Source organism: Sminthopsis crassicaudata, chromosome 2 (genome assembly GCF_048593235.1).
Source record: "Sminthopsis crassicaudata isolate SCR6 chromosome 2, ASM4859323v1, whole genome shotgun sequence".
Taxonomy (NCBI): domain Eukaryota; kingdom Metazoa; phylum Chordata; class Mammalia; order Dasyuromorphia; family Dasyuridae; genus Sminthopsis; species Sminthopsis crassicaudata.
Genome location: NC_133618.1, coordinates 29,241,163 through 29,251,171, shown reverse-complemented (window position 1 = coordinate 29,251,171; position 10,009 = coordinate 29,241,163). Strand labels below are relative to the sequence as shown.

Sequence of the window (10,009 nt, the reverse complement as noted above, 5' to 3'; positions counted from 1 at the left end):
ATTGTTGGGTGTGACACTGAACTCTCCCCTCACAGCCCTCCTGAGACATCAGAAGATTGTCTTTGGTCTGTATTTATTGTTGTGTGATTGGTTTAGGGAGGTTTTTTTTTTTTTTGTTTGTTTGTTTAATTTTTATTTTATTTTATAATTATAACTTTTTTTTTGACAGTACATATGCATGGGTAATTTTTTACAACATTATCCCTTGCACTTACTTCTGTTCAGATTTTTTCCCTTCCTCCCCCAACCCCCTCCCCCAGATGGCAGGCAGTCTCATACATGTTAAATATATTACAGTATATTCTAGATACAATATATGTGTGTAGAACCGAATTTCTTGTTGCACAGGAAGAATTGGATTCAGAAGGTAAAAATAACAGTTTACACTCATTTCCCAGTGTTCCTTTTCTGGGTGTAGCTGATTCTGTCCATCATTAATCAATTGGAATTGGATTAGCTCTTCTCTATGTTGAAGATATGCACTTCCATCAGCATACATCCTCATACAGTATCGTTGTTGAAGTGTATAATGATCTTCTGGTTCTGCTCATTTCACTCAGCATCAGTTGATGTAAGTCTCTCCAAGCCTCTCTGTATTCCTCCTGTTGGTCATTTCTTACAGAGCAATTATATTCCATAACCTTCATATACCATAATTTACCCAACCATTCTCCAATTGATGGACATCCATTCATCTTTCAGCTTCTAGCCACTATGAGAAGGGCAGCCACAAACATTTTGGGAGTTTTGTTTTGCTCTAATTGTCCTAGACTTTTGGCAAAGATGGGAGAGTCTTCTTGCTTGTTATTTTTGTCTAGGTCTGCATCTCAGCAAAAAGAGAAGATATGATAGTAAAAGTAATTTTAAAGAAGCTCTAATCAAAACTCACTAAAGGGATGTGCAAATTGTAATCTATTTGCACTGTCAGAAGATTTAAGAGTTTGGGAACTTTAGGAAAACAAAGTAAACAAACAGACAAAAAATTCACTGCTACCTTAAAATCTCAGGCAAAGAGCAGCAGGCAAAGAATCTCGAGTCAGATTCTGAAGGCCCTGTCAGTAAAAATTGGCACTTTAACTGTTCCTGGCTTATAAAAGAGAAATGGTTTATGGGTATTGGAAAATAATCAAATGGCAATTTAGTTTTCCTAGAACATTTAATTAGAATTTAGGGAATCTCATGAACTGCAGTCAATTTTAAAATCTGATCTATCTCAGTTTTAAGAATTGTCTTGTTTTCTTCCCCCAAAATGGAAATTTATTTAAGGAAATAGAAATCCTCCTCTCAGGACCCCAAGTGGGCAAAAGGGTATGTCTTAGTGGCTCAGCCATCCTGCATCCCCTTTCCCTCAATCCTAACTGCAGAAGGGTTGAATTGGATGGACAGACTTGAAAAGGACAGTTTTCTGCCACCTTGTATGTTTAAATTGGAATTCTGATTCTTAAATTGTAGGAGATAGTCTCTATTAACTAGCATATGTTAAATTTATTCTGGGTATAAGATCTTAGAAGTTTGTTCAAATATTGCAGTATTATATGGAAAATTTAAATCTAAATTTGAATTTCAAGAATTAATGGAAAGACATAGGGTTTTATTAGGAAAATGTGACTCCTTGACTGGCATTCCCTCCTTCTCCAAGGCCAGGTCTCTGACACTACACTTTCCCAGCAAGAAGTTCCCTCCTTCCCATGAATTCTCTCTTTCCCCAATCACCGACCTTCCCAGAAATCTCCCCTGGCTGTGGGAACGAGGCAGCTGGTGAGCTTTGGGCACTGGCCAGTTATGGCTCTTCTCAGTTTGGGGTGTGGAAGACCTCACCCTCTTCCAGGAAGCCCCTGCCCCTCCCCAGCCCCTGTGCCCTCCCTCCATCCCCAGCCCTGCCTCCATAACAGGTCCTCTCCCTATAAAGGTTCCATCCTCTTCAGCTCAGACACACGATTCCTTCCACCAGGTAAGTGAGGGAGAGAAGGTCTAGGAGACGGGGTCCCTGCAGCTCCAGAGGCCCTTCTCTTCCCAGATGGGAGAGGCGGCAGCTGCTCTAGGAGGCCGTTACCTTGGGGGGAAGGCCAGGATATATACTTCCTAAGCTACCCTGAAGGGGACATCTCCCAAGTCCCCCCTGTCCAGGGCTCCCAGCTTCTGTCCTGTTCCAGGAGTTTGTGGATTCTAAAGCTCAGGAAAGTGAGAAGGAGAAGAGAGGAGGGAACTCAGTCCCAGCCAGGGCCCAGACACCAGGGGAACAGCAGCAGCCGGGCTTCTGAGGTCTTGGACATTATGCTCGTCCCCTCTTGGGGACCCCCTTGGGCGGGGGATCAGAGTTTCTCTTGTCTCCTCCCCAGAATCAGATGATGCTGTCTGCCATGATGTCCCCCAGAGTCTCAGGGCTGCTCCTCATCTGCCTGCTGCTCCCCTGCCTGACACAAGGTGGGTCCCTCAGGCCTCCCTCTGACTGCCCACCTGGGCCTAGAAAGGGCTTGGACACAGTAAGAGGGAAAGGGAAGGGACTGGACAGCAGCAGGGTGGGCACTGTGGGACAGAGAAGAAGGGGTTGGGAGCTTGTAGGGTTCAAGGACTGATGTGCAGGGAGCAGGAACCTCAACTGCTCTCCTCCCTTCCCAGGCAAGCAGGAGGCCCCTGCACCCCCCTCTGCCAGGAGCTCCTGCCCCCAGGGCTTTGGCTTTCATGGCTCCCACTGCTATGGAGTATTGGGTCCTCAGGAAACCTGGAACACTGCTGAGGTGGGTTCTGGAGAGGCTGTGGGAGGGGGCGGGATCTGTCTCCTTATCCCCATATCCTTGGCGTCATCAGTGTGGCCACCATGAGTCTGTAAGCAGACCTTCCCTTTTCAGGTGACTCCAGAGCTTTGCTCCCCCTTTCTGGTGTTTCTTACCCCCACTTCCCACAAAAGTAACCCCTGTGCCCCATAGCCATCTCACCATGGTCCCTTTAGCCTCTTTTCTACCTCTATTGACCACCCTGTCCCCTGAGGCTCCCAGGAGCCTTCTCCTGCCTCCTTTGCTCCCTCCCCCACACATTTACCTGCTCCCTGCCCTCCACAGCTGCTGTGCCAGAGCTACCCCTCGGGCCACCTGGGCTCCCTGCTCAACGAGGCTGAGGCTACCTTTGTGGCCACCATGATCATGGAGAACGGGGTTGGTCAGAACCCAGTCTGGATCGGTCTGCACGACCCCAACAAGGTATGACCGAGGGCCTGTCCCTGTCTGAGACTGGGGAGAAGGGGAACAACAGTGTGTGTGGAGCTGATGAGGAGGTGGTTCCTACCAGTCTCGTAGGTCCAGGACTCTAAGAAAAGCACTAGAACTAGGGAAGCCAGTGAGTAGAAAAGGGGCAGGAGCTTGGAGGGTTGGGTCCTGGGCCAGAGGGAGCCTATACTTCCACCCCCAGGTTTTTAATACTTACCTATCCCCCATCTGAGTCCACCATCACTGCCCATCCCTTTGGTTCAATGGGAAATTATTTTCTGCCCATGTCTGGGTTGAGTTCCCAGCATCTCCCTGAGGGGACTTCTCAGTCACGACCCTCATGGAGACAAGGGTCACAATAAGGAAACCTTGCATGGGGGAAGAGCCCAAGGCAATCTGGGCCTAAGTCTCCCCAAGAGACCCCTTAGAGGAGGGCCTGGGGCAGGAGACAAGGGAGGATTTCTGGCAGAAGGAGGGAGGGTGGCACTGTCTGAGTCTCCCAGAGAGAACGTTATGGGGCAGAATAGGGTAGTGCTGCCCAATGGCAGCTGGGGTCATAGCACCAGGGAAGACTTAGGGAACAGAATGAGCCCGGTTTGGGAGGTCTGGGCTAAAGAAAAGTTCATGTGCAGTTGGTCTGTTTATGATAACGAGTTATTATATAAAAGAGGCAGGTGGGGGGTCCCACTCTTCCCTAACTGCCCCCTTCCCAACCTTCTCTCCCAGAATCGCAGGTGGAAATGGAGCAGCAACGCCCTTTACCTCTACCAGGCCTGGGAGTCGGGCTTCCCAACGAACAGCCAACCCAACTACTGTGTGAGCCTGACTACTGAGTCTGGTGAGCGTCAACTCTCCCCCTCTGCCAGCTGCACAAGAGCATCCTCTTCTCCTTGGGCTGTCTGAAAGCCTAGGGGCATGGGGGCACTTCCTTCCAAGAATGTGAGAGTGACTCCTCTCCTTTCTCTTGCCCTCCCTTCTTTTTATCCTTTCTCTTTTCTTTCCCCCTAATTTATCATCTTCTTCCCTCTCCTCTAATTCCCAACCTTCATCCATCTTAGCTTTCTTTCCTTTTTCCTCCTCTTCCTCTTCTTCTGCTTCCCTTCTTCCTTGTCTTCTATTTCCCTTTTTCCTATCTTCATTCTCCTTTCTTCTTGTTATCTTGAGAACTATCTTGAATGAGGAGACCCTGTGGCCAGGAAGCCACAATCATCAGACCATGGATCTCTTGCTCTAAGCTGTCCCCTCAACTGAACCCAGACCATCTTTCCACAGGATTCCAGAAGTGGAAAAATGAAGATTGTCAGAAGAAGAACCTCTACCTCTGCAAGTTCAGAGCTTAAAGGGGAGCAGACAGAAGAAGAGCCCAGAATTCGGGTGCTTGCATCCAAATACAGCCCAGGAGGGCTGTGGCCATAATCTCTTTGCCCTCCCAGAGCATCTTCTTTCCATCATCCTTCCTCACCAGACCACCCTCCCTTCTGTTATCTGACCACTCTCACCACTTCTCCTGTTCCTGTTCTTCCATTCACCCTCCACTGCACTCAGCACTACCTGCTCAAGTGCTTTTTATCTTCCATACCACAAGTAGCTCAAAGTTGATACAGACCCTGAATATAAATGGTCACATTGTTGTTAAAAAGTGGAAAAGTTCCAGTTTTAGTTCCTTTCAGAAATCTTGTGAATGTGAGAGTTCTTAACCAAGGCGTCAAAGAGAGCGTTCAAGACAAAAATGTCATCCCTTGAAATTTGAAATCTAAGTTAGATTTAGGGGATGAATTTCTGCCTTTTCCTGTGTTGTGAGAATGGTAGGGACTGTGGTCTCCGTTGTGATCTTCTCATAATCAAATGACTCAGGGAAGCTCTTCTTCAGATTCCTTCCCATGGTGCTCTGTTTGTGGATATTTCTGTTGTAGACATTTCAAATGGTTATGTGTCTTTGAATAAACTACTTTCTGACCTGATACTCTGAATTCTTTTTTTTAAGCATGATGGTGCTTCATGGTTTATAAAAACATTGCTCATTTCCACCTTTAATACCATCTCCAATTTTAGCGATGAGGAAAGTGGGGGTGAGAGACATTCCCAGCATCACAGTTAGGAGGGCTTGAACCTCTATCTTTGGATTTCACATCTGGTCATGTAATCTTTCCCTGAAATAAGTATTAGAGAGGCAGGACCCATAACCTCATTTAAATTCAAATGAGATTGGTCCCTTTCATTGGATCTTTCTTTACAAAACTCACTTTTTTGGCCCTCTCTCAATGTGTCCTAATCCCTGTTGTCACTGAGATTTACTTCATTTGAGCCTGTGGTCACCATGGAACCTTTTGGGCTCCTGCCCCAGCATCTGGTGTTTTGCATCCAGAAGTCCCTGGCCTGCTTGACCTATAAAAAGTCTTGTATTTGGCTTTACGCCATCTTTGCTTGGTCTTCCCAACTTTGTCCTGATGGAGGCTTCTGGGATTGACACATCTGGAGTTTTTATTCTCTTCTCAATCTCTATATGTGTCGGAAGGACCATGTGGAGAAGCTTATTGTTGAGGCAGGTCCTCCTCTCAGAAGAAGCAGTTTGTACATTGATAAAGTTACACATTCAGTTTGACCTCTTGATATTCTAAGCTTCCACCTGGATTTAGTCTCAGAGTGAGCCAAATGCCCTTGAGGTGTGTCCTATTGTCCTGGTTGAGAAGATGACTGCTCTTTCTGAATACATCTTCTATCACCTAAGTGTGATGTTGGAAGTACACCCCAATTTTAGGGCAGGTCCCCTAAAGAAGGAAATCTATGTTTCCATGTGTTTTATGAGTCTATATTCACTAAAACCCTAATTTATGTGCTCTTGCATAATTACTAGTAGAAGAAAGACCTTTGAAGAGACCACATAGTAAGAAGAGGAGCAAGTAAACATTTTCGTCTTTATTTGGGGAAAAGTCTTCCCCACATAGACATAACAGCAACAGGAACACAATGAAGAGATCATTCATAAAAGGGAAGAGTTTTTTTTTTGTCCAAAAGTCAACTGCTGAGTTTCCTCTCTAGAAACTGGACTGGTTTCAGCTTAAGCAAGGGCAAACTTATAGAGGGGTATCCTTGTGGGCCAGGAATGGTGAAATTAGGACCATGATTGATGAGTAATTTAAGCCTCCAAAGGTATAAGGTTAGGGATATCTCTTAGTGATGTCATCATGGTATTCCCACCTGGTTTGTTTCACATCTAGTAAATATTGTTCCACTAACAGATGATTCTTGGACTGAAATGGTCTTCCTTCACTCTTATCAGAACAGGAAAGTCTTCTAAAAGAGAATTTTGTATTTGATTTTGGAGGCTATAGAGCTCCACTGAAATTTATAAGAAGGAATTTGACGTGGAAAGATTTTTTTTTATATTTGTGGTTAAATGGAGGAGAGACTAGAGTTGGAAGAAGGTATAGACAAGCAGACTCAGCAGCAGGTTATTAAAATATTGCAGGCTAATTGTCAACATGCTGGATGGCCATGTCTAGTGACCAGAACAAAGGCAGCAATGGTGCCAGTGACCTCAGGATGGGGTCACATTTTGGGCTCTTTTGGGAACTGTATCCAGGTAGACTAGGATGTTTAAATTAGATCATGATCTATTAGGGATAATCCAAAAAAATCACCCATTGGGTACTCCAAGAACTTGCCAGTGTGGTCCAAAGTTGTGAATTTGTGGAAAGCAAGCCAATTTCCGATTGCCCAAGTCTTGCTAACAGGAACACATTTTAAATCTCTAGCAGAGAATTTTCTAAAAAGAAGGGAGTTGGGAATCAGAAGTAGACAGGCAGTAGATGAATGCTGAGGGTCTCCACCTGAGTTGAGATTTGGGGCTATTTATTCAATTTTCTTTTTTCTTTTTTTGACATTTTATAAAGTAATTTATTAATTTGGATTTTTATTAATTGTAAATTGTGATAACTCCTTTTTTCCTCTGAAAGCACAACTTAGTAATTGTGTCTAAAATTGAAAAATTATAAAATGTTGATATTTTAGAAACACTATTTTTCTTTCTTTTCCTTTTTTATTATAGCTTTTTATTTACAAAACATATGCATTGGTAATTTTTTAACACTGACCCTTGCAAAACCTTCTGTTCCAAATTTTCCCCTCCTTTCCCCCATCCTCTCCTCTAGATGGGAAGTATTCTAATACATGTAAAATATATTTTAAATCCAATATAGGTATACATATCCATACAGATATCTTGATGCACACAAAAAAATCAGATCTAGAAAGAAAAAAAACCTGAGATGGAAAACAAAAATGCAAGCAAACAATAACAGAAAGAATGAAAATCCTATGTTGTAATCCGCACTCAATTCCGATAGTTCTCTCTCTGGGTGTAGATGGCTCTCTTCACTCCTGAACAATTGGATTCTGGTTTTTAATCCAATCTGCTATGTGCTTTCACTTTATAGGAGAGTTCACCCCATTCACATTTACAGTTAAAACTACCAATTCTGTATTTCCTGCCATCTTATTATCCCCAGATTATACTTTTCTCTTTTCTTTTCCACTTCCCCTCCTCCCCAGTATTTAGCTTATAAGCACCACTTGCCTCAAGAAGCCTTCTCCCTTTAGAATCCATCCCCCTTCAAAATCCCTCTCCCTTTGTTATACCTTTCCCCTACTATTTCTGTTTTCCCTTCTATTTAGCCTATTCCTTCCCTTTTTGCCTTTCCCCTCCCACTTTTCAATAAGGTGAGAGAAGTTTCTCTGTAAACCAAATATGTCTAGTATTTTCTCTTTGAGCCAAATCTGATGAGAGTAAGATCCATACAATGTTCATCCCCCTCCCTTCTTTCCCCAAATATAATAGATTTCCTTTGCCTCTTGGCGAAATATAATTTCCCTCATTTTAACTCCACTTTCCCTTTTTTGTGATTCTCTTTCCACCTCAAGTTCCTTTTTTATATTATAACAGTAAAATCAAATTATACATGGACTCTTTATGTATACTCATAACAGAAATACAGTTATCAAGAGTTCTTTTTTACCTTTTTATACTTCTCTTGAGTCCAATATTTGGAAGTCAAACTTTTTGTTTAGCTTTGGTCTTTTCATCAGAAATAAATGGAATTCACCTGTTTCATTGAATGCCCATCTTCTTCCCTAGAAGAAAATGCTCAGTTTATCAGGGTAGTTTATTCTTAGCTGCATTCCAAGTTCCTTTGTCTTTTGGAATATCAGATTCCAGGCCCTTTGATCCTTTAAGGTGGAAGCTGCTAGATCCTGGGTAATCCTTATTGTGGCTCCTCGGTATTTGAATTGTGTTTTTCTGGCTACTTATAATATTTTTTCCTTGATCCAATAGTTCTGAAATTTAGCCATGATATTCCTTGGGATTTTAATTTTGGGGTTTCTTTCAGGAAGTGTTTGGTGAATTCTTTCAATGGCTATTTTACCTTCTGATTCTATGACATCAGAGAAGTTCTCTTTGATGATTTCCTGGAAAATAGTGTCTAGGCTCTTTTTTTCATCATGGTTTTCAGGGACTCCAAAAATGCTTATATTGTCTCTCCTAGATCTATTTTCTAGGTCAGTTGTTTTCCCAATTAGGAATTTTACATTTTTTCCTAATTTTTTTTTCTTTTTTCTTTTGGTTTTGCTTGACTGATTCTTGATGTCTCATTGAGTCATACATTTTCATTTATTCAGTTCCGATTTTTAGTGAATTATTTTCTTCATTTACTTTTTTTGCTTCTTTTTGTATTTGTCCAATTGAGTTTTTATTTTTAGTTTTTGTTTGGTTTTTTTTGTGTGCCACATTTTTTGTTTTAGTGTATTTTATTTATTCATTCATTTGTTTGTTTGTTTATTTGTTTATTTATTTTCCCAATTGAGTTTTTAAATGAGTTGTTTTGTTTTATGGAATTTTTTTCCATTTCACAAATTCTGTTTTCCTGGGAGTTATTTTCCTTTTCCATTTCACAGATTGTTTTTCATGGAGTTGTTTTCTTTTCCCATTTTATCAAATCTATTTTTAATGAATTGTATGCCTTTTCCAAACCCTCTTGCAAAGTTTTTATTTCCTTTCCCCATTTTTCTTCTAGCTCTCTTTTAATATCCTTTTAATTTCTTCTAGAAGAGCTTTGTGTGATGGGGAATAGGTTATACCACCTTTTGGGGCTTCATCTGGAGACAATCTGCTTTTAGTCTCCTCAGGGTTTGAAATCTGTTCTCCATCATAAAACTATCTATGGTCAGAGTTCTCTTTGCCTCTTTACTCATTTTTTTTATAAAGTTAAGATTTACTTTTAGGACAAGGGAGGTTCTCCAAGTTTCCTCTACAAGCAGCAATGACTATACTGGGTCAGTGTTTACTTCTGGTGCTGGGTGGGTGTGGCCAGGTTCCTCGAAATTCTGGTGCTTTGGGGTTCACTCTTTACCTTGTGTGTTTGTGTTGGATGTCTTATAACTAGTCTGAGGATCTGCTGGCTTGCAACCATGGGAGAATAGCCAACACTGCTATAGAATCCTCCCTGTAGATTCCCCACAGCATGGAGTCTGCACCACCCCATGGAAACTGCACCACCTCAGGTCTGTACAGCATGTGCTGGTCCCTGTGCTCTTCTTGCCTGCCTGTGTCTGGCCACCTCCTCCTGTGCCCAATCAAAACAGACCTTTTCTAGTGTTATTTGAAATTATCTTCTGCTGGTAATTTGCTGCACTCTCAATATTCGTGGATTCTGCCAGTCCAGAGCTAATTCAGAGGCTGGATTTGGTAATTAGTTGAGGGTTTGTGGGAGAAGATCAGAAAGAAGCATGTGTCCTCTCCACCCTCAATT

The 10,009-nt window shown here is 42.5% G+C and overlaps 1 protein-coding gene across 1 annotated transcript; it reads left to right on the top strand.

The window, feature by feature from the left end:
* Window positions 1–2,345: 2,345 nt before the first annotated feature.
* On the top strand, window positions 2,346–4,543 carry LOC141553165 (lithostathine-like). The gene is made up of 5 exons (XM_074285003.1): window positions 2,346–2,424; window positions 2,620–2,738; window positions 3,060–3,197; window positions 3,930–4,041; window positions 4,476–4,543. Exons 1-5 carry the CDS (start codon window positions 2,346–2,348, stop codon window positions 4,541–4,543), a joined length of 516 nt encoding a protein of 171 aa, XP_074141104.1.
* Window positions 4,544–10,009: the final 5,466 nt, after the last annotated feature.

What these genes read in the sequence shown, in the direction of transcription:
- LOC141553165 (XM_074285003.1), top strand. Translation starts at nt 2,346, where the DNA reads ATGATGCTGTCTGCCATGATGTCCCCCAGAGTCTCAGGGCTGCTCCTC. An exon ending in AAACCTGGAACACTGCTGAG is followed by an intron (nt 2,739 to 3,059) that starts GTGGGTTCTGGA and finishes TGCCCTCCACAG; the next exon opens with CTGCTGTGCCAGAGCTACCC. An exon ending in GTCTGCACGACCCCAACAAG is followed by an intron (nt 3,198 to 3,929) that starts GTATGACCGAGG and finishes CTTCTCTCCCAG; the next exon opens with AATCGCAGGTGGAAATGGAG.